The sequence below is a fragment of the Perca flavescens genome, chromosome 11 (genome assembly GCF_004354835.1).
Source record: "Perca flavescens isolate YP-PL-M2 chromosome 11, PFLA_1.0, whole genome shotgun sequence".
In the NCBI taxonomy this organism is placed as follows: Eukaryota; Metazoa; Chordata; class Actinopteri; order Perciformes; family Percidae; genus Perca; species Perca flavescens.
In genome coordinates this window covers 32,339,715-32,364,802 of record NC_041341.1, presented here as the reverse complement: position 1 = coordinate 32,364,802, position 25,088 = coordinate 32,339,715, and the positions used below count along the sequence as shown (strand labels likewise).

The window sequence follows — 25,088 nt, the reverse complement described above, 5'->3', positions numbered from 1 at the left end:
AGTGGATGGAAATTGACGGTGCGCATTTCCCCCCACACACACACACACACACACACACACACACACACACTTTGTATAAAACAGTGGTTGGTGTATTTTCTAGACATAGTTATGCTTGAGCTCTCTACAGCAAGGATTAACAAAGCCAAATCATGTACTATCAACCTATGGGAAAACACAGCAGCATAAATATAGACTCAATGACCTCAGTGTCACAAGAAATAGAGGAGTGCCTAGGCAAGTTGTGATTTCTGTTTGTTTATTTGTTTTATTTTCCCCGAGATCGCAGAGGGTGGGGGGTGGGAGAGGGTTTTTGTTCTTGTTCAGTTGGTGTTTCTCTGTTCTGCATGTCTGCATCTAAAAAAAATACGGAACTTACCCTTTAAGTAAGCTGTAGGAGAATCTCAAAGCTCAAGCTCTGTCGTGTTGTGACAGTGAGGAGTGGAGCATATTTTTGTCAGAGGATGTTGATAGTTGCTTGGGGAATTACGGACCCTCTTGTTTTTTGTTTACCATTTAGTCCCAGTGATTGACTCAGCTGGCCAAGCCACAGCATTTCTGGAATATCGGGTTGAGACGGGAGGGAGATGACAGAAAAACAAACAATGAGCCATATATAGAAACGTTATGGAGCGTTAAGGGAGACATATTTTGTATAGATCTCTGTCTTTGTATAGATCCGTTGTTAACGTGATTGTTTCTATGTGTCTATTTAACTGTCTTTTTGTTATCTGTTGATGTATTTGTCCGTGTATATTGCCGTGTGCATGCAACAGACTGTGAAAAGAAATCTCCCTCATGGGACAATAAATATCAATTTCACAAGACCGAGAAATAGAAATAGAGAGATACGTTTGCAATAATTGTTCCAATATTTAATTACAAATTCTTCAGTGACGATGAGAATTTTTCAGCAATAGTTTTGAGTGTTTCAGTTCTATTAAGAAAGATCGGTAACACTTTACTTGAAGGTATCTACATAAAAGTGACATGACACTGTCATGAACGCATGACACTGCCATGACATATGACACTGTCATGACACATGAACCCTGACCCTAACTCTAACCCTAACCATGACTTGTTTATAATCTTTATGACAGGTTCATGACAGTGTAATGTCACTATTATGTAGATAACGAAATTTTTTTTGATGGAGATTATATCCAACCTTTAAGGACACCAATTTTCTTTGTGAATGAATAATGTATCGTAAATAAATAAATGTTCTTCCTTAAAATACAGTGGGCATAAGTAATTACACCCCTATGTTAAATTCCCATAGAGGCAGGCAGATGTTTATTTTTAAAGGCCAGTTATTTCATGGATCCAGGATACTATGCATCCTGATAAAGTTCCCTTGGCCTTTGGAATTAAAATAGCCCCACATCATCACATACCCTTCACCATACCTAGAGATTATATATATGAGCACCACCAAAGCTATACAGTAGCAGTAAACTTAGCAGTGTTTTGTACTGAACCTTCACATTAAGATGAAGATTTGGCTGTGGGAAAACCACAACAAAAATAGCACTTCTACAGTCAGTGTTTTGGCATTCCTACATCTCATTTCCCCTCTGGTTCTGAACTGTTTCGTCATTTGGTCAAAACTCTGGCTGTGTTAAATATTAAGCAATCTTAAACTGGCATTTAATACTACTTTACCTCTCTCTGGAAGGTCTAGTCTCTCCCCAGAATCTCTCTCTCTCCTCTGAGGAGTCACGGGAGTTAAAGGCACACTGTGAAGCTGTTTTGTGCACACATTCCCAGGAGGAGTGACAGAGAACGTCAGAGTGGCTTTGTGCACGCTGCGGCTCAGCACAGACAAGACACTTTCTAAGGGTTATATGGGTGACTGTGTCCAGTATTTCTTCGATGTCCCTCCAGCATGAGGCAGCCGACTCCTTTTTTTCTTTCAAGCTTTGATAGTTATTGAAGAGTTCAGCCGTGAGCCTGGGTCCAGTTTGTCCTCTGCTCTTTCTAACCCCGGAGAGAAAAGGTTGTCACAAATTCAGCAGCTGATGTCTTTCACAACATGTGAGTATAGAATTCTCAGTACTGTAGAGGTGGAGATTTGCCAGGAATCAGAAACTTGATTTACTCTTTGTGTGGAAACGTACTTAATTACTTATTGACATCAGGTTGTCTATTATCCTAACACTTGGCCACATTGTGTTTTATATGTTAACCTTTTTTTACTGTTTCAACCGCGCTAACTTGAAAAGTTACCTTTTGAAGTTGTACAAATGCTTTTAATCAATAATGATAGAAAGTTGCGACACAATGCAGGCAAATATGGCTCTCTATTTATTAATTTTTTTAGTGGCTTAAAAGGTATTTCAGATTCACAACATGGCTCTATCTGTGTAGTTTCAGCCATCATTTTTATCAGGAATAATAGCATTCTACTTGCCAGGTGTATCGCTGGGATCTGGGAATGTGGCGACGAGTCTGAAGGGGCAAAAAACACAAGTGGGCAGGTGATCATACAGACCCCCCAGGTTAACCAAACTAACATGAATGAAATGCAACAAATACAAACTGTACATTTATTAAACACACATTTAGTTTGCAGACTGACTTCCTGGTTCATCTGGGGTCAACTTCATTGTAACAGTGTTCCCAGATCTCAGCAAATGATGCAATATTTAAAAAAAAAATAAGACCCACTTTGTAATAAACTTGTATTATCATCAAACTGTACATAAAGTGTTTTGAGCTCTATGAAGTGAAGTTTTCAGGCACTGTAGACAGAATGAGTCAAGTCTCCTTGATGTCTCTATGTGAGCTTATTATAAGTTACTGTTTATCCAAGGTCCAATAAAGCATTTCCCTGTGTCGAGACGAGGCAGCCCAGGTGTGTGTGTGTGTGTGTGTGTGTGTGTGTGTGTGTGTGTGTGTGTGTGTGTGTGTGTTGTTTGGCACTTTCTCTCCAGGAGGTTAATGCTTCCTCTTTCCTTTACACATTAGTCAAAGGTTCTGTGTTCCTGTCCGCAGAGCCTTAACTTATCCAACAGAAGAGATGAGTCGGCCATGTCTGCCCTTTTGGGCACAGGTTACATTCCTCTAGCAAGAGAGCAGGACCAAAATGAGTCAAGGCAAATTTAAGTCTTTATTTGTGTTGCCTGTTGAGATACAGACAGGGTTGGTGGGGTTTACATAACCTTGGTGGATAGAAGTTGATGCAACAGGATGACATCACCACTGATGATGTTCTGGTCCAATGGATGGCTGAGATTCAAATGGTCCGTTGGCCCGGGAGCACTGTAGTCTAAGAGCCAGGTGAGCCGTCAATTACCACAGACAACGGTGAAATATAGCCATTACGAATTCCAAATGAATGCACTGTTGACACATCACTGTTGCCAGGGCTGAATGATTAGTGTTCAATAAGTATTTGACTTCACCTGGCCCCTAATAATAATGAGACACTTTAATTGATCTGGTAGGGAAAGTGGTTTTGATGGAAGGAGGTCCGGGTCAGCTGCAGAGTGGCGCACTTGATCTGAAGTCAACATCTTGCTCACGGGTCCTTCAGCTGGTTAAGCGAGGATAGCATGAATCCATTCTGCAGATGTTGTTATGGTAGCCATACTGTTCCAGATGACTTGTGTCATGATTTAATGAAAATGAGATCAACTCGTACATGTCTGTGTGAATTGATTTGAGTGTGAACATCAGGCTGTGGAACAGCAGATGTCCCCATCTCATGATATCTGCCGGCCAGAACTTTCTCCCATCTGACACTTCCCAGCCGACTCTGACACCCCCCATGACACGTTATTGGCCGTGGCGTTTCTCCAAGAAGATGCAGAGGTTAAACGTCTGGTCTTTTTTTGTGTTGGCAACAAGCTTCCATGCTATCAATCCCTCAGTCTAGTCCCAGGCTTTGGGCGGATTAGGCTGCTTTGACTCCAAACTTTGCTCAACTGATTGCATAATCGCCAAGACAGAAAAATAAAGGCCTTCATGAAAAAACTGCATTGGACACTAAGAACAAGTGCCTTTTGTTGTGGAGTGTCCCTGTTTGGACCCTGGCTGCCGGGGGACAGGAGTTTATTAGTAACTTCTCAGATAGATACTTTTGTAATACATAAATCCTTAAAAGCTTAATTTCACCCAGGAAAAATTATGGTGTACTCGTATTTTTGTACTATAGCGTGAGTATTCTAAAGATCTTTGCCGATCTTGGCTAATCCTGGGTGAGAGACTTATCTGCCGTCCATAATGTGAGGGAGTAAATGAGTGGTCTGTTACTTACTCACCAATACAGCTTTCCTCCAGCTGTTGGCCAGACTATTCTCTCTCACTCTTTCTTTTTCTCCAGCCATCTTTACACAGCTGATCTGGCTGAAATGCCATAGCAGAGCCAGGACATAATTAATCTTCATCACTTTCCACAAGCGCTTCTTACAAGATCTTCTATCCAGTGTTGATGTCTGTGCGCTGAAGAAGGAGGTCCTTAGAAGTCACTTTATCTTATACGATGGTTAGACATTTAAACGTCTGGTAATTTTGATATGATTCTGTTTGTAAGGCCAACTTTTCTATCTTAACTGCGGTTTTGCAGTCACCTCAAGTAGACAGCTGACAGTCAAACATTGGTACACACCTTCCTCACTTGCCTGGTGACAGAGAGGCTCCATGCAGAGCTTTCGCCGTAGCCTGCTTAAGTGGCCGGAAGTTTATACTTGTACGTTGGTGTGTGCCTCAACCGCTTGAAGAGAATAGCAGGGCCGGCATGTGTGGGGAGTGTGTGGTAGAGCGAGTGAGAGAGTGACGGTGATTATCTTCGGAGCGAGTGCCGACTCTAGAGTCATAGTGGGAGAAACAAAGTGTGTCCCCTGTTCTTTCTGACCACGGTGGTAAATCTGTAGCAGAAAAAGTTAACCCTCTCCTTGATTTCATGTTGTTTATGGAGAGGGAGAACCCAGACATGAGAAGGGTGAAATGCAACGCTACCAAGCCACAGTCGACGTGCGTCACCGCGACGTGTAGTTAAATGTTTCGAGAGGTGCACGTCAGGCTACAGCGTAGGGTCCGGCGTAGGGTCCGGCGTAGGGTCCGGCGTAGGGTCCGGCGTAGGGTCCGTGATTTAACGCAGTAATAAATAAATGACGCTTATGTAGACACTAGGAATCAAGAAAAAAAATCAAAGAATGGGAGAAGAAAGTAGGAAGACAAAGTCCAAGAGTTGAACTTTCTTTATCAGGCACCGCTGTCTTGTTACGGGTTTGTTATTGGCCCAGTGCATCGTTCTGCATGGGTCACTCAGCGTACTGAATAGACCCCTCCTGAGCCAAGGGGTAGATGGACACGGGAGATGAACTTTACAAGGAGAAAGGGACTAAGTTTTCAGCATGAACTCAAACACTTTCATTTTGGCTCCATTGGGAACACTGGCCTCCCCTCCCTTGTTATTATCTTTCTTTTTAAAGAGAGTTCTATTCATTCACCCGCCTTTCCTGGTCTTTGTCATAACACAGTTTTTTACATTGCTTGAAAAAGCAGTGTTATACTAGCCATTATACTGCCAGTTAACAGCAAGGAACACATGCTGACCAAGTCCGGTTTTCTCAAACGTGCACCTTCAGTTGGTTTAGGTTCTTTCAGCCCCAGATAGTTGTACCTCTGGTTTATCCATGTGTTCCCACCATTGCATTCCCAACGCATTCTCATGAACAGGTTTGTTTGATATCTTACCAAAACATATGCAAAACTATTCTTATGATATCCTACAAAATTACGCTGACTGCTGGCCGGTCACTTGAAGATTAGCTGTCCTTACAATTAAATTTAGACAAGAAAAGTTTACTGTGAGCCGGGTAGAGGGCACTGTTGTCAGTGGCCATTGCAGTTGAGTCATCTTTTCTGTCCTTGCTGATAGATAGATAGATAGATAGATAGATAGATAGATAGATAGATAGATAGATAGATAGATAGATAGATAGATACTGTAGATACTTTATTGATCCCAAGGGAAAATTCAAGAGCAAGGGGAATTCAATTCGCTGGCAGGTGCAAAGAAGTTGCTGGTGACACAATGTCCAGGCCAACAGAGGGACTGAGACGGCAGATTGATGAATTTAAGTACAAAGGAACTGGCTAATCCAGATTGGGAAGAAAATTTGAGGGAAATGAGGGAAAAAAAGAGAATTTGGGCTGCCCTTTCTTGTGAGCTATTAAAAACATTTGTTTTTCAAACTGGCCAAGGCGGTCAAGAAATACTTTGAACAGGTTTGGAAAATTGTGGACCAATACTGTTTAACTATAGTTAAATTCTACAAAAAACTACAAAAACTCCACTAGAGGCCAGAGAAATGCCTCTTAGATTGGGACAATTAAGAGCTTTTTTTTTTTTACTCTCATGCTCTGCTCTTCCTCGTTCTCTTTCCGTCATTTGGGACACTGGAAAATTCTACAATAATTCCATAATTCTCCCAATAATCACAAAGTTTTCATCAACTGAAAGTTTTCCAAAGATTCTTGACAGTTGAACCTAGTGTAAAGAATCATGTTCATGCAGCTCTAAAACCAGAAAGTATCTGGTCAGGAGCAAGACAAGGTTTGTGTCTGAATGATTTACCACCATGCTGATTAGCACGAGAGCTGACTTAAAGGAGGATCTGCAGAAACTGCCAAGGCTTCATGCAAAATGAAGTGTCCCTGTGTCTGCAGTCTCTCCAGACTGTAGCTAGCGAGAGTTACCATCAAAGCTTCTCCTCACCTCCGTGACGAGATAGCTCCAGCCAGCTCATCAGACGCTCTCCTCATTTGGCCCTCAAGATTTTCCCTACGCAGCCGTGCTGCTAACGACCACTGATGGCTTTTCCTGAGACACAACTTCATCCAGAGTGAAACATAATGCTCTGCATGGACGATCTGTCAGGCTGATATATAGCACATGGAATGTGTGGGTGTTGGTTATGTCTAGCCCATGCATTTGTTTTCAGTAGTATTTGTGCTAAATATAGCCCCGACCTCTGACCAATACTGGCTACAGGTTACTGCTGGCAGGCAGTGTTGGGGAGTTACTAGTTAATTTAATTACAAAATAAAGGTAAGTGTAATCCATTACAGTTACTGGGGGAAGTTGCTTATGAAAATGTTTAGGATTACATTGGGGGTTACATCGGAATATGCACAATGTCTTCTTTTGCCATTTCCAGCCACAGCCGTTTAGTTAAGTTTGGTGTGATTCTCTGGTGGCCGTTCTTCAAAATTAAATTATTATATTCCTAATTCATGTGATTTTAAATTGTGTTTGACAATAGTCAGTGTTGAGTACTGCTGTAAGGTTAACGCTTCCAGGTTTAAACATTTGGAAACAATGTTGTTAAATGTAATAAGTCAAACTAATGAAATGCAATAAGTTACATTACTTAGATAAAGTAATTGAAATAGTTACACTACACATTTTAAATAGGGTAACTTTCCAAAGTAACCTTCCCATCACTGCTGGCAGGTTACAGTTTATGTTGCACAGCACTTTTAAATACCGAGGTACATCTGAATATGGGAGATACTGCTACCTGTAGTAGTAGTAGTAGTAGTCTATATCGACGAAGTTCCAATCCGGGGTTGTTTAGGTGCAGCCGGACATTCTGCCGGATGTCCCTCATTTTCAGCCGGATGTCCGTCACCTTCCTCTTCCTTTGTGTTGGCGTTCTAACCTCCGGTGGATTTGTGAGGACTATGGTTAACTGCTCCTCAGATCTCTGCAGGGTAAATCCAGACAGCTAGCTAGACTATCTGTCCAATCTGAGTCTTCTGTTGCACGACTAAAACTACCTTTGAACGGACAAAACAAAACATGTTCCTTCCCGAGGCTATTTGGCAGAGGCGCTATGATTGTGTCCGGGTCTTAGGACCACCCAAGACGATTGTGATTGGTCCGGCAATGCAAGTCTGGTTTAAAGGTGAACAGAACATCCATATCAATATCAATCACTATCCTCCCCCGGTTCCAAACCAGACTCCCATTACCTTGGCTTTTGTTTTCCCACTCCTAGCGAGCTTGCACTCACACATTGATTCACAGTAATCTTTGATGTATATTTAATGAACTGCAGGGCAAGTGTTCATTAGAAGGAGTTCCTGTACTTACATTTGACTAAGGTTTCGGGGTTATTGATGCTGGCAATAAATAAGGTGTATTTAAATATACTGTATATCCTGGTGTGCTTCTCCACTAATGTACTGACAATCCACATCCAAATTCAACTTAGGAGTCCTGGCATTGGCATTAGCGCTGCTCCATTGTGGATCATTTTTGGTCAGTATTAAAACCACAAATATGTAACACATATTCAAAAGATGTTGCATTTATTGGAATTAAAAAACAGTGAAATCAATAGGGAAAACACCTTGAACTGTGAAATTTCCCTTGATACTTTTTCCAAGTTGAACTTCTTTAATTCCCCTTAAAATAAATAATGTAAAAAATATATTCAAATGTTGGCTGACTGAGTTTAGCTTTTGGGAGGGACGAAAGGGTCTGGCTAGTCCTCACAGCATTCTGGGATGGGAGGGAAACATGCTCTGGTTTATTTGCATGTCTTTAAACCAATCACAATCGTCTTGGGCGGAGCCCCGGTGCCGCTGCAAAATAGCCTCGGGAAGGAACTTGTTTTAGTGGAACGTGTACGTTCAAAAGTTGTTTTAGTCTTGCTACAGAAAACTCGTCATGGGTGGCGCTTCGCTCCACACACTGCAAAGTTGTGCGACAGAAAACTCAGACTGGACAGATAGTCTAGCTAGCTGTCTGGATTTACCCTGCAGAGATCTGAGGAGCAGTTAACCATAGTCCTCAGAAATCCACCGGAGGTTAGAACGCCAACACAAAAAAAGCGGAAGGTGACGGACATCCGGAATTTCCGTCGGAACCTGAACAATCCCGGAAGTGGAACGTCGTCGATATAGACTAGGTTTCTGTTGACTCTTTTAAGTCATCAGTCTTCTCTGATATTCACAAGTCAAATTAGCCCAGCTCAGAAGACGTAATAGCCTCTTGTGTAGATCATTAACAAGGCCACAGTAATCTCTCACACAGTACAGGCAGGCTTTCTTACCAAATCAATAGTTATACTTTTACCAAATATGGCACCAGGCTATACTTACATACTGTTAGACTATCATTTACAGTTACTGAAGCTCTTTATTCTCTCAGAGCGGGAATTCTTAAATGTACATACACTTGAGAGAGTTTTATTCTTGTCAGGCTATTAGCGCTCGCAGGAGTGGAAGCCTGAGGGGACGTTCTCAGAAAATGTTTCATCATTGCTTTTCATTAATGTCACACTCACACAACTGTTTTGGAATGCCAACACACTCTCACACCCAAGCACAGAGTAGCAAATGGCGTGTTTGTCCATGTAAGTTAGACGGGAAACATGCTATTTCCGCTGTAAAGGGGGGATCTATTGCCACAGGGGTCAGAGGTGAAAGTTTAAATATCAAGAGGTCACACAGTTGCACCATCTGGCCTGCAGAACCTCAAAATATCTGGCAGCACCTTCCACCTCTAACACTTATTATCCAATACTTATTATTTTGTAGAGTTCAGTTTTGATCTACAATGTTGTGCGTCTGCAATATTTGCTTAATGTCTAATAGGTGTACGGGAAAAATCTATTCATGTATGTAATGTGTTTTTTTGCAACGATTTTTAAAATCGATTCTTTCCCCCAGAATCTAATTTTTCTTTTTTTACCAATGATTCACTTAAATATGTTCTATTTATACGGTACCGCTGATGGCGACTACATCATATCCGTTTCCAGCTAAACAGAGTGAGAATGTTCTTCTGTACAAATTAAAAAAAATGTCTGACTGACTGACTGACTGCTGGTTTTACCGGAGTAAATAACCGTATTAACAAGTCGCCCAAATTAACATTGATGCTGTCAACACATCCGGGACCGTACTTCTGTTTTTCTCAATGAAATCACATGCATCAACAACTCTAAATGATGCAGTAACAGCTCCTTAATTTCCACTTTGAATGTACAGTTACAGTATACGACCACCTGAGTGTCGACCCATGTACATATATGAATATTCACACGTAGGTTCTTAAATGTGTATAAATGACTTCTATTTGCAATTTGAGGGCGATTGCCAGCATCAGACCAAAGGTGTCCGCATATCTTTGGAATCTTGATATTGTTTTTAGTGTTTTAGTTTTTTAAGTCTTCTTGGCACCTTCGTTTAAATATTGTATATACTATTTGGTAAATCTTGCATATACTATTGTAATCTGTTTGTCTGTCTGTAACTAGTCTATATCCACGACGTTCCACATCCGGGACTGCTCCGGTGCCGCGGGAAATTCCACCGGATGTGTGTATTTTCCGTTTCCTTCCACTTTCTTTGTGTTGGAATAAAAAATGTGGTGCATTTATGAAGACTATGATTAACTGCTCCTCAGATCTCTGCAGGGTAAATCCAGACAGCTAGCTAGAGTGTCTGTCCAATCTGAGTTTTCTGTCGCGCAACTTTGCAGTCAGGCACTGTGTGGTTTAAAGAAATGCCATTAAACCAGAGCACGTTTTCCTCCCATCTCCGAATGCTGTGCGGAGTAACCAGACCCTCCTTCAGGGCGCTTTGGAGGAGGATCTGGCAAAGCAAGACTAGTCTGTAACTGATGTTGTGTCCTGTCCCAAACAGGTCTCTCTTGAGAATGAGACCCTGAGTCTCACTGAGATTACCTGTATAAATAAAGGTAGATAAAAAATGTTTATATATATATATATATATATATATATATATATATATATATATATGGGCAATAGCTGTGAACGGTGTCCTAACATGGACACAGCAATGTTACAGTTTGATACTCATACTGCATTTTAGGATCATAATTTTTCGGATCATGTGCTTTCTAAAACATTTAGTGATAAACCTAAGCATTTCTAATGCAGAGGATGTAGCAGTGCAACCAGTTGGTCATTCCACACTCAGACATGGTTCGCTCTCTCCTGCTGTTGTATAATTAGTCAGGGCGATGGGCTCTGAGTCGCAGACATTCTCCTCTGACTAATGTGCTTGTGATCACAGAGCAAGCATTTCCCTCCTGGGGAGTATGTAAAAACACACACCAACGTGGACACACACACACACACACACACACACACACACACACACACACTCACTGTAAGATATCTCACATGCCCTTTCTTATCACGGGAAGGAACACCGTCAAAGCTTATTTGCAGAGGCTTACGTGGTGTGTTTATTTCGAACCAAATGAAAACAGCAGCAGACAGAGGAGCAGTCTCAACATAAATAGTCTGCTTGGCGTAAAAAGTGACGGGTTGGATTTCCTGTAGTACAAATGGGGATCTGGTAATTCGCTCATCACATCACGTCGTCTCTAAAGTGAAGACATGAGCCAGATAAAGAGGGCTGGCTAAAATTGGGCTTTTTATTTGATGTGAGAGTGGGACCATATAGGATCACAGCTGGCCTCATCGCAGTTGCTACCATCATCATCATCATCATCATCATTGATAGAATAGAGTGAGAGGCCAGGGGAAGGATGTGGGGGTAGAAAGAGAGAAGAAAGAGCTGAAAGAGAGAAAAGAAGAGAGTTAGTGTGAAAATCTGTGAGTCAAATGAGGGAAAACAGAATCATGCGACTTCCATTGAATCTACTTGATACAAGCGTGTAAATAGAAAAGAGAGTTTTGTGGAAGTATTCCTTCCGATCCTTTACTTAAGTAAAAATACTAATACCACACTGTAAAAAAAACAACTCTGTTATACAAGTCCTGCATTGAAAATGTTTCCTAAGTAAAAGTATGTAAGTATCATCAGGAAAATGTACTTAAAGTATTAAAAGTAAAAGAACTCAATGTAGGAAAACCCTCACATTTTAGAAACTGGAAATGAGCCACACAGTTCAGTCAATCAACTGGAAATAGAGTATAACGTTTGAGCTCAAATTTGTACTTAAATACAGTACAGTACTTGAGTAGATGTACTTAATTACATTCCACCACAGAGGCCAACATCACATATTTATTGTTATCAGCCAGAGTGACGTCCTGTGTGTGGAATTGTTGTGGATTGTGGTGTGCAATAGTAAAGGGACTGTCCTGCATGCTAATGTGTACAGATTGCTAGGTGATATAGAACAGAAGACTGAAGGGCTTTCAAACTGTGGGGGGAAAAGGCTTGTGTTTTGTGTGCGTATGTTACAGTATGTTGCATTTGTAAACCACCCTTCCATCCGAGTGAACAACGGCTGTAAATCATCTTTATTTGACTTCATCGTTTTTAGGCTTTGCCAGAAAGACAACGAGCCCCTCTAATTATATATCAGATCAGCAGCCACTCAATGTATTCATCTTTTCTATTTTTTACCTACTAAGCTTTTCTGTTTTCTCCATCTGCCTGCAGCAGGGTGGAGTTTTCTCCCTGCTTCCTAGCTTGGAGAGAGCTCGTTAAATGTTGGACCAATGTTGTTGGACGAAGTAACTCTTTCCATTACATGAGTGTTTTCGACACCATCGGGCTAAAGGAGGGGCACCTCTGTATATGCGTGCATGGAAAGGGCTTATTTCTACCAACGTCGGTATATGCCCTATTATGTTCTTCCAGAACGATATTTTTCTTAAACAAGTCTTATACACTGGATAAGACACAACCATTCTTTGCACAATGTGGGCGAGTAACAAACTAGAAGTGTGTAAGAGAGCCTAACCAAAGGGACTGATGTCATTCTATCAAACTCTATTCTCTATTTCCAGTGGTGGAATGTAACCAAGTACATTTACTTAAGTACAGATTTGAGGTACTTGTACTTTACTTGAGTCTTTTCTTTTCATGCCACCTTCTACTTCTACTCCGCTACATGTCAGAGAGAAATATTGTACTTTTTACTCCACTACATTCATCTGACAGCTTTAGTTACTTTAGATTTTTGCACACTAAACACATGTAGTTTATAAAATACAATGTTTTAATATAAATGAAACTACCCAACAATATAACGGCCTACAAGTCCAGATGAAATGATTAGCCGATCATACACAGAATAGCTTTTTCTGCATTGAGTGCTTTCACTTTTAATACTTTAGGCACATTTTCCTTATGATACTTACATACTTTTACTTAAGTCACATTTTCAATGCAGGACTGCCTCATCTGAATACTTCTTCCACCACTGTCTATTTCAATGGTCCCTTACCCCCCCACCTCCCACATCCCACATCTACCGTCAAACAGGCTTTTGTGACAGACCTCCCACATGCACACACACACACACACACACACACACACACACACAGCAGGGGCAGCCTTTAGACTAGCGCGAGCCACTGAGCAGCCAGCAGCAGCAGTAGCTCTCCTGATCCGGACACACAACTATTGAGGGAGAGGGAGGAGGAGAAGTAGCCAAAACCCACTCCTCCAACTCTTGCTGTAATCCCTCATGTCCCACCCCGGGGGGATACTCTGCAGGGATTTTTTTCAGTTTAGATTGGGACTGTACGGTTGTCCACTGCTCACACAGGTAGGGGAGCCTCCTCCTGTGGAGGGGTTTCTGCTTATTTCTTTTTTTGGCAAGGCTTTGACTTACTTTAAGGTGATTTGTTTGAAGTGTTGTAATTCAGCCATTCCCGGTGTGAAGTCAGCTAAACTGTGTGACTGATCATCCTAATTGCACGAGTCCCATTTGGCTCCAGGGGCAGGTGACTATAAAGGTGCTGAAATGGAGAAAGTGAGGGGAGCTCTTCTTTCACGACTTATGTCTATGTTTACCGGCATGGCTGATGAATTAAAAGTGTGTGTGTGTGTGTGTGTGTTTATGTGCTCATGTGGACGGGAATGCATCCGCAGCCCCAAACTTGATACTAGCAGTTTCATGGGCTATATAAATGTGTTATGATGACTTGATTTGGAGCCTCCTGTCTTAGCAAATAGCTTTGCAGGGGAGATGGTTTTATGGATTTAGTGGAGAATTCACATTGACAGCTACCAGAAATCGGAAAGTTTGCATGATAATTGGTCTGTTTTTTGGGCTATGGTCTATATTTTACTATGGTAATGGTGATTAAGGATGTACGATTCGGGATTAGTTCACGATACCATTTTCTCACAATTTTTTTAACAGAGTGAGCTGCAGAAAAATGGCTGAAAAGTATTCCTTTATTTAAATAAACGGCAAAACAACAGATGTGCAGTGGAAATTTTATTTAATCTTAAATGACAAAAAATTCAGCAAAAAGTTAGATTTTTAAAAACAATTCCCACATCAAAATAACTAAATAGAAAAGAAATCTTTAAATAAATAAACTAAGAAGACGTAGTGACGTCAGAAGTCAAACAGGTGAAATCAAAAGTTATGCCCTAGGCTGTTTAAAAATTGCATGGAGATAATTTTTTTTAATCTCAACCAGTTGTAATCTTTATTTTTATTGATTATATTGATTTTTAAGCGATTCACGATGCATCGTTACATCCCTAATGATGACAACTATACTGAGCTGACTAGACCACAGGTACTGACACTGAAGATACACTGTCCAAATGGCATGCAGGCCATTATTAGATCGGACATGCTAGAAGCTAACATAGCCTCTTTTTCCCACATGTGGTCCACCAATGTACCAATCAAAACAAACTCACTGGATTAGCAGCAGAAAAACATACACTGTGTTTGCCTGTGACCAAGAGCCACCAGATTTGTTTCCATCAGCAGTCTGACAGTGCGGTCGCCCCAGTGCGCCATTCCCTTGGCAAGTTGCCTCGGGCCAGCCAAGGAGACCTTGCAGTACCCAGCTTGTGTACGCCCACCAAGCTCCATTACAGAGCCCCGTATTCACTAAAGCTGAGATGGAACTATCTATAAGTTCCAGAGGCATAGACAGCTTCTTTGTGCAGCTCCTATCCCAGCTGTAGAATCTGATTGGGTTATCAGGACAAGCCTCATCATGAGTTAGTTCTTGGGAACTTTAATGGTCAGTAGAAGAGGAATTATCTGACGCCTGCACAATACCTTGGCAGAAAACAGTACAAGCTTGTGTGTGTGTGTGTGTGTGTGTGTGTGTGTTTCAACCTCTTTAGTGTGACTCTCAGTATGTCAAGATTTTATTTTGCTTTGGGTTTCGGAAGCCAGGAAAAGCCTCGAGGCCTTCCTTTCTCAGTGAGGCTGATTTTCCAGTGATGACTAAATTCTTCTCATTGGGGCACCCTACTTCCTCTTTACTGGACTTTGCTGTGGCGGTGTGTGCATGAGTGTATGTACAGCGTGCGAGCATGTGCATTTGTGTTCAATGAACACCATCTGCATTGCAGCATTCCATCTTATGAGTGAGCAAATCAGTCGATTTAAAGTCTGTGATGTCCATTCATCCATCCGTTTTCTAAACCAGCTTGTCCTGTTCACAGTTCAGGGGATCAACAATAAAATCAACAACTGATTCCTCTTCTGTTATGCCCGTATCCCTAAGGTGGCACCGATTAATCCAAATGGCTTGAGAAAGTGCAGGCTTCTGTGATTTCATCGTTTTTTCCACAGTGCATGCCACAGACCCTACTCATTTCCTGAAGCTGGTAGAATAGGTGGACATGAGCCAGGATTTAATTTAACTGCAGCTGTTTTGGCCACGCCCACACAATCTCCTGATACCCCTGCTTCTCTCTATGATAGTTCCTGACTCTAGTGTCTTGATGAATCCTGTGTGCATAGAGAATCCACATTTATTTCTGAAATAGCCAAAGTACTTTGGCTCTAAAGATACTTGAGTGATTGAAAATGAAAGGATTCTGGAAAGTAGGGCTGTCCTCGGTTAAAGAAATTCATAGTCGACTAATGATTTTGTCGACTAATCGATTAGCTGATTTAATCCATAGATCTGTAAAACTTAGTTTCTCCACAAACAATCATGCAAAATGCAATACATTTTTTTATAAGTTTTTGTTTACCAGATATATGCCCATAAATTCAAAAGAATAAAAATCAGTTCTTGTCTAAAAAATTCTTAGTTGACTAAGACCAAAATGACCGATTAGTCAGCTAATGGACTAAGAGGAGGCAGCCTTAGTGGAAAGCTGAATGGTTGTTGATTGTCATCTTTGGCTTAATCTAATTCTAATAGAGCTTTTGTCATTCTCGTTTGTTTTAGAAGTCATCCATACAGAAGGCCCCCTGGACGGCAGCCTCTACGCCAAAGTTCGCAAAAAGGAGTCTGTTGAAGGAACGGTCACAGTGAATGGCCTCCCACCCACTGCTGTTGAACATGCCCTTCCTGCGGTTGACCATGCCTTGTCAGTGAGCAGCGACTCAGGAAACTCTACTGCCTCCATCAAAACTGACCGAACTGATGAAGCGGCAGCAGCCACTCAGGCTTCTACAGTGAGCCAGGCACACCTTCCTGTAGGCGAGGAGCTACCCTCAGTCCATCACGACGCCCCAACTGCACAACAACCAATTAGTCCCCAAGAGAAACAGGAGCTGGAGCAGCTGCTGAGTGGCTTGGAGGGCCCCATGCATCGACAGGGCTACCTGTCCACCCCTACGTCTGCTGTTGGAGGCATGCTTCACCTGGTCCCTGCCCAGGTCCATGTCAATGGGCACAATAGCATTGACCGTGAGACGGACATTTTAGATGATGAGCTGCCTACCAGTCAAGAGGGCAACAGTGTTGACAGTCTAGGGACGTTTTCCTCCACAGATGGTCGGGCTACGCCGGCTGATCTTTACTACCAGCCTGGGTCACATGTAAATGGCCAGGAGCATGTGCCGTATCTGGAGCGCAGTGTCCCAGAAAAGCATCTGGAAGCCATCCAGCCACAGGTTGGCATAGCCAACAAACCTGTCACTTTGACCCAAAGTGATTCAGCCCAATCCTCGGGTGATTACATTGCCACGCAGAACGGCAATTTGTACCGCTCTCAGTCATTTGGTGCTGAGCCAAATTCTATGCCACAAGCTCCCACGCGCACCACCAGTAGCAGGGATGCCGTCCAGCGGGGTCTCGTGTGGCAGCAGTTTGGCGTAACAGATGAGCCAGTAACGGATGGCTTTACTTTTAGTCCACCTCCTTCTGTAGCAGTGATGCCCACCCACCACAGCCTCCCACAGTTCCCTCATCGCCACAGTGCCTCCCAGCAAGAAATTGAGCAATCTATTGAAACCCTTAATCTCCTCATGTTGGACCTGGAACCAGGCCGTCCACTGGAGCCAAAGTCCCAAACTGCTCCACTCCGGGAAAACAATGTTGTGGTGACCACCCAGCCATCCTTCTCCCAGAGCCAACCCAGGCCCTCCGCCCAGGCGGATGCCGCCATTCACACCCACTTTGGTGGCCCCATGTCACCGGCTCAGATGTCACCTGGGAAGGCTAATACACCAGAGTCTGTGCCTGTGCAGGGATCTTTGAGTTACACAACTGAAAGGGCTGGAACGGGTCCTTCCTCACAAGCCTCCCCCACTATAGCTGGTCACTTCCAGCTCAAGCCCATCAACAGCTACCCACCAAGCACATTGTCCCAGTCTGCAGAGGTTTTTGAGCCCCAGAGAAGCCCCAGTGCTGCTTCAGCATCACCACAGCCAAGAGACAGTGAGCAAGATGAAGTGTTCAACGTTGAAGGTCTGGTGGCCCAAAGAGTGGCTGGTAAGATCTCACATTAAGTTATTTCATCTTGATCCATTTATGACCTCAGCACCTTCAATTTAAAGAAAGAATTATCTTTTATCCAGCAACAGGTTGCATCTTCATACATATTTACGTGATCTCATAGATTTATATAGTCTGCCCGGTATGATAAAATGTTTTTCTGGGGTAAAACCAACCTTAAAATCCAACATTTTGGGCGCCCGGATAGCTCAGTTGGTAAAGCGGACGCCCATATATACTGTAGAGGTTTACTCCTCAACGCAGCGGGCCTGTGTTCGACTCCGACCTCAGCCTTTTGCTGCATGTTATCCCCCCCCCCTACAGTTTGTGGGAATATTGGATTTTATCTTTGGTTTTTCCCATGGCAACCCTTTAATAATACTACTAGATACAACCTTCTGCTGGAAAACAAGTTAAAACATGTTTTGATTTCATTCATAAGGTTTACGTTAAGATCTATTTGACAGACTACTGAGGTCAAATATGTGACTACCTGACTACCTTCACTTCGCAGAAGAAGGAAACCCCATTATTTAGTTTTCCATAGCATGACGAGATGGAGAAATACAGCCTGTCTTGTCATAGTTATGTCATGGAAGCTCATTTTACATACAGTTCATGCAATCCCTTTCTAGGGTCTGTGTGGCTCCTTTATTTTAAAGATTTGTACTCTGTTGTTGTCTTGGGACTTCTCCCAAGAAGCACCCAAACACTACATTTGGTTTATTATTTCCACAACCAATCCATTATCCAGTAGACACAATACTACGCTTTTGTTTAATGGTCATTGCTAAATTCTGAATATCATATTGCTCATTTTACTAGCTATTATTCATTGTACCAGTTGTGTGTAATCACTGTTTTTGTGGCAGAAAATGCAGGACAGAACACGTACTGAAGAGTAATTTTGATGCCCCTGGCCTTGCACTGTACACACAGTGTCTCTCAGAAAAACGCTGCTCTGTCCTGATCTCATTTCCTGAATGTCACCTCATCAGTCCCCATCACTCAGGCTCAAACAGGAAGTGTTCTCTCCAGTCCAGCAGGTTGACTGTCCCGAGATAAGTACATCAGATATCCTGCAGAGCAGCAAGAAAGTCAACATAAAGCAGCGTGTGATAGCTGAGCCCTCAGATAACAAACTCCAACAAGAGGTTTTCTAGAATCAACAATACGGCTCACTTCACTTTACTGCCATTTAAATGTAGAGCAATTGTCCACATTACACAATACTAAATGCTTGTTTGGAGACCGTAAAGACAAAACCATCTCACTTATGGTTTTTTATGTAGTTTAGCATTTATGTTTTCCAAACTGGCAACAGGACTGAGCGTGTTTTTATAGTACATGGAAACTATCTGTGAGTTACCTTCTTGTTCTTTTCCTAGGCGGGACCATGTGTTGCTTGTTTTCTTTTTCCTTTTTACTTTTGTCATCATCATTCTTCTTTCTCTCATCATCCATCTGTTTACCCAGAATACTCGGCTCGTGTCCACAGTGTCATCCCCAGCATGACCTCTTCTCAGTCTGAGCACCGCCGTTCTCGCTCCCTCTCGGGTTGGTTCTCCCATCCTGTCTGAAGGAACACTTAAAAAAAAAAAAAAAGGGAAAGGTCCTTTTTTTCTAGTGTTCCTTCAAGTAGTCCAAGTTCAAGTCTGTATCTACTTTGCCTTTGAGTGCAGTGGGCTTTGCTTTGCATTTAATCCTTTCTCATTTCTTGGTTAATAATTGAATGCTCCGTCTACAGATACGCATTGCGTTTTTTGTTGCACTTTCTCTTTTTCCCTTTCATACATAAAAATGTTTTTCTCTGTCATCATCATCAACATCATCAATGTAACCACTGATTCCTCTCTGCATACATACTCACCCTCCATTCCTGTTTGTTCTGAGTTGCAAATTTCAACCTCAAGGTTAGGGAATTACCTCAACTGTGGCGTAGGAAAAAAAAAAAAGACCTGATTGGATAATGTTAAAGTTTCACAAGAACGAGACAGGGGAGGCACAAAGGAGGCTCTGTCCCTTGCCAGGAGAGTGCATGTCACAAGATCCATTTTGCCAAACTCTGGGAACAATACCGAGGCCTGGATACACTGGCTTCATTCAAGGCTGCTTTTTTCACTCACACTATTTTGAAGATTTACAAAGACAGACAAAGGACACCAAATCTAGGAGAGAGACCAGACTCCCACTTGGAAACATAACGAAAGCTGTATGTGTCCACTGGGACACAGCGACCACAATGTAGACAGGCTTGTTCTGTTGAGGGCCCTAGGGTGTCAAAGGGCCAGTCTGGCCTCTCTACACTGGACAGCAATATCATTTTTTAGTGGTGCAACACAAGGTCAAAGTTAAATGTTACTGAGAAGATCTTGGATTGTAGAGTTGGAATGAAGTTTTTTGTTTCTATTCTACAAGTAGTATTCACACACCAGATTATTAAGAAACTATTACATGCAGTTCTCTTATTGATCTGAAGTGACCTTCCCAAGAATGCAATCTCCTCACTCTTACCTTAGATGACCTCTTCCTTAGTTTCCCTCCTTTTTAAAAGAAAAAAAAAAAAAACTTATCAAATTTATGTTTTTGGAATCAGCCGCATGCTCATCCACATGATGAGTGGATTTTAAATAGCTGAGAAATGTCAGTCCTCGAGAATCTCCAGCCTTCCCACCTGGAAACCATTAGCCGTCGCTAGGGCAACAGCGCAGTGTTTGACAGTACTCGGTTGCTGAGCAGTGCATCGTGGGTACATCTGGCTCTCAGTTTCTAGGCTCGGCGCGATGGTGGGTGTGTTTCTGTTTGGGGGTGTTGACTACATGCTTTTCAAAGCAGCCAGTTTCAAGATTTTTTTAACCACCACACTGCCAACACCAAGCTATTTAAGCTGGAGATAAATCAAGCATCCCATCAAATGCTATTGCACTTATTTATCATTGATTTCTTTCTAATATGTAAAAATATTACATGCACATATATACTAAGTACATTGATTTATTAACCATACTCTGATAATGGTAATGCAAAACACATGGAAGGTGACTTTGAGGTAAGGAAACGTAGAGAAACTCCTTTTTAACACTTCAGATGTTATACTTTGTTGGCAATGGCAGCTAACTTCATTCCTAACTATTTAACTGTTTGGATTTTCACAGCTGCTATCACTTCATTTCCTCCTCAAATATTTGGCCAGGTTTTTGCACCATTGCTTCAAAGTGAAGCGATGGAAAGGGGGTATTAATATTGTCACGTTTCCATAACGGTCAGGCTCGTAGGGTTGTGTGTCTTTCTCTCATGTGGAAAAGTCAAATCAATCAAACTGGCACAGTCAGTCACATTTTTAAGGTCACTATCAAGTGACCTTAAAAAAAAGTTTTCAGTTTCTCTGTGAGATCATTCCCCCTTGTCTAAGCCATTTGCTCACATAGGTGTGAAAGAGGAGCTCTAAGAAAGAAACTCCAGATTTATCAAACATATTATTCATCCGACTGTTACAGTGACATAATTTGAAACACCAAGAAAGTAACAGTTAGAAACCCCACAGGGTATTCTGCCTGAGCACAAACAACACCACAGGATTTATTATCCCCAATTTTCCCCACTTGTTTCTTAAACCTATTGTACTTTCCTCATTCTCTCATTAACCTTCATCTTGTTCCAAAGCACAGAGCAGCCAGTGATCGGCTTTCACATTGGCCGTGCAGCTTTGGCCAGCATTTCATGCTTTGCTACCTCCACCCGCCAGTCAATGGCATCGCCTATTAAGCATAAAACTCTTAATCCAAATCCTGTTTGTTTTATGCTGGTAGCTTTCTCTCTCTCTCTTTCTCTCTCTCTCTCTCAGTTCAAACCAGATTAACCGAAATGAGCTTACTGGCTGCTTTGAGGTTCAGCCAGATCTGGCCATATTGACACATTGGATAACAAACATACAGCTTGCACCAGTGTATCAAAAAAATCATTTGTGTAAAAGAACATTTTCCTCCTTGCATTCCAAAAAATAGTTGCGTAGTTTGAGCTGATGCTAGAAGCGGTGTATGTCACTTTATGTAACATATTTCCAAGGTCAAGAATTTCCATAAACTTTGAAACACTTACAGCAGTTTGTGTGTTTTGTTAGGGATATCATGGAGTGGGTTTATTAATGAATCAGATCAATTCTTTGTTTAATTCTCGCGACTTAATGGGCTTCAGTTTGATCAGCAGCTAACCCTTCATTAACCTTGTGTGTTTGTGCATGTTAAATTCAAAAGTTTGAAGAGCCACAGCCTTCTGTCTGGCCTGTGCAGTGAGCATTCACAGTGGCCGACGACCATTAACCTCTGATGACAGTGGTGGCATTGCTGGAGGAAAGCGGTGTAGTGGTGCAGCAGTGACCCGCCCCTCGCTGAATTGTAACACTCCCCTCGCGTGTCATCTCAGGTGTCCAGGCCCGTGCCGTGTCTTTGGACGAGCCAGCGACTCTGCCCCGCCATCGCATCGCCAGCGACGGCCATTACCAGAACGGCCCTGAGGACGATCCCTCTCCTGACGTTCCACTTCGGTCACCTGTCCGCTGTGTTTCTCCAGAGTTTGTCAACGCCATAGCGATGAACCCCGGAGGACGGCCTAAGGAGGTAAAGACTTTCTTAGTAAATTTTGGAACACGTTTTCCCGCCTTTTTTTTTTATTTCTTTGTACATTGACATGTGTTTTTCTCCTGCGCCTCAGAGACACATGCACAGCTACCGTGAGGCCTTCGAGGAGATGGACGGTGGCCCCATCAGTCCTACACCCGTAGTTGGTGGTGAGGTGTTTCCCCAAACCCCTGCCTTCCCCATCTCGCCGCAAACCCCTTACTTCAACCTGTGTAAGTCCCCCCTCCGGCTGACAGACGGCACTGTGGAGCTCAGGCCCAGTTACTGTAGATATTCCAAATGAGAACACGATTTATATCAAATCTTAACATTGAAGTTTGTATTTGATAATAGAGACAGAGCACATCGCGCCATACTCTAAAAGTCACGCCTACCGGAGGGGAAAACAATCAGAGCCACAATATACGATAGGTTAGCCGAAACGCTGACAAAGTGCGTGTACATGTAGCTAGCTACAAACATCAGATTTAAGCATTTCAAAGGATTGTTTTAGCCATCTATGTCCAGCAGAGAGGACAAGTTAGCTCTTAGTAAGCTAAAGTTAGCTATGTGTTAGCAAGCTAAGGCACTTGCAAACACAAAGCTACGTAGTTTTCTGATTCATCATCCACGTATCAAAAAGCTTTAGCTTAACTTACAGATAGTTAGCCTAAAGCTGACATTTGGTTATTTACACATAACGTTAGCTTAGTGTCAGGATACCACAGTCTTCCCATTCTTCCTCCTGATTCCTTACATCTGTATCCAGTTTTATCTTCCTAAAAGCTAGGATTTTTGGTTCGGCAGCTTATAAAAACTTTAGTTATGGGTTCGTTACCCCCCTATTACACAGCAGCTTACATGTCTTTTTCTGTTGTTTGCTAGCAGAGGGAATCGACAAGTCAATGGAGAGCGGAGAGTTGTTTTCCCCTCCGGTGGGGACCGGACTTAAATGTGCTCTGTCTCTATGGTATCATCCTTATTGTGAAATTAATCTTGAGATTTGTGTGCTTACACTTATTCTAAAATGGCTTAATTTAATAATAAGGTTACATAGCATTCATCAATTTATGAATGTCTTTTTTTTTTTTTTACAACAGAAATGTAGATTAACTTGAGATACTGAATTTACCATAGGAAATCATGTTTTGAGACTATTGGCAATCGCTCAAGGTACTTTATCTTGAATTACATTCATTTCTTTATCTACTTCATTTGGTACCACATATTCCGAGCAGTGAAAAAAAATATCTCGACTATTACCTCATCTCGTTTTCATTCAGATTGTAAATGGGCTGCATTTCCAATGTACGAGTGGGACGTTCTGGCGTTGTGGCCTCGTGTTGGCTCATCAAAATGCCTGAGCGGTCACATCTCGTAAAGACTGATTCCTTCTTTTCTCACAAGAATGTCTGCAGTCATCATTCAGTTAGACGCAGACTAAGAAAAAAGGGGAAGAGAGACAGAAAAAAGAAAAAAAAGTCAGTTTGGTGTAGATTCAAGTGTGGCCTACTGCTTGATCAGGTGTAATGTTCATCTCACTTTTCTATCCAGCCTGTTTCTTTTCGAAGAAGAAATACATTTATCTTACAGGAAATACATGTTTATGATATTCAAGTCCAGAAAATAGAAAAGATAAAGATAGACATACACACATACACCCATCTCCACATCCTGCCCTCTCCCAACCCCCTCTCTCAGTCTCACATACACCCCCACGCTAAAACAAGAGTTGTGTATTAGGTAACGCGTCGTTTGCCAGCTCGACCAATGATTTCATCCAGTCCTCTTGCCTATCTTCCCCGGGGCACACCCATAAAAGTTAGTCAGAAAAACTCACACCATATTTTTAACACCCGCTCTGTGGCATAACATCCCTCCCTCCCTTCATAGGGGGAACATTGCGTACACAGTGACGCTGAGTGGTTACCTTTTCTGAGATAAACACATAATCTTGAACTGAAATTAAGATCCCTTTGTTGCATTGGATATGCATTTGTGAGAAAATATGCGAGGCCCTTCATTGTTTGGGTTTTTAAAAAACCTCAAAACCAGATTCTCTTTTTCTCAGCTGAGCACCAACTGTAGTTAACTGTCATCAGTTAACTGAGATTAGTTTTGCAGTTATTTGCAAAACTTGTTAAAGGTGCATGATTAGCTAATTATTTAGTGCATGTGACACCGGATTTACTTACTTTACTACCCAATGCACCGTCATCTTCATTAGTGTGTCCCTTAAATCACATTCCCAACTGTTCACTTAGCCTGTCCGACACACACCACCCACAATTAAATGTGAGGCATCTAGGTTGCAAGTACAAAGAATTGATTTGGATTCTTTGGTAAGTAGAGGATGCACGTCTCTCTACCGGAGTTCCACTGTTCCACAACGTCAGCCAAATGGATCCCCAATCCCCCAATCCCTGCCCCTTCCCTCTGCCCGAGTGAGCTTTAGCCTTCACTTATCACAGTTCTGCACTGCTTTGGCATGGGAGCCACACGAGAGCAGCACCGGCAACACAATGGACACACCCATACACGTCAGACATATTCAACAGTAAACAAGCCGCAAGTCTCAGAGAGATACATGTGGGTCAAAAACAGGTCATAACTTCTTCTTTCATGAATTGACATAGTCGGAAATTACCCTCAGTGTCAACACGCACAGACACAAACACTCCATAGGCTACATCTACACTACTCCGCTTTGATTGGTTTAATAAACGCATATCTTTTGCTAGGTTTGCGCCTCGCGTCCATACTACTCCGGCATTTCGAGCCCTTAAAACTGAGACTTTTTATACACTGCTGACCTCGTTTTGGTATTAAAACTGGGGGTTGC

At 42.2% G+C, this 25,088-nt stretch overlaps 1 protein-coding gene and 1 long non-coding RNA gene across 11 annotated transcripts in view; one reads left to right on the top strand and one right to left on the bottom strand.

Annotated features, from left to right (window-relative positions):
• Nucleotides 1–25,088, top strand: part of tns1b (tensin 1b) — a 217,505-nt gene that overhangs the window by 170,256 nt on the left and 22,161 nt on the right. For 8 of the 10 annotated variants that reach the window (XM_028590951.1, XM_028590956.1, XM_028590947.1 and 5 more), the window contains 4 exons: nt 16,137–17,627; nt 19,107–19,187; nt 22,053–22,246; nt 22,341–22,479. In XM_028590951.1, coding sequence (XP_028446752.1) covers nt 16,137–17,627; nt 19,107–19,187; nt 22,053–22,246; nt 22,341–22,479 — 1,905 coding nt within the window. The remainder of the gene's footprint in view (nt 1–16,136; nt 17,628–19,106; nt 19,188–22,052; nt 22,247–22,340; nt 22,480–25,088) is intronic. The other 2 variants (XM_028590950.1, XM_028590952.1) reach the window with 2 other exon arrangements.
• Nucleotides 17,950–20,373, bottom strand: LOC114563938 (uncharacterized). The gene is made up of 3 exons (XR_003693704.1): nt 20,145–20,373; nt 19,000–19,217; nt 17,950–18,709 (listed from the first exon to the last, which is right to left on the bottom strand). It is a non-coding gene; the product is annotated as an uncharacterized LOC114563938 (long non-coding RNA).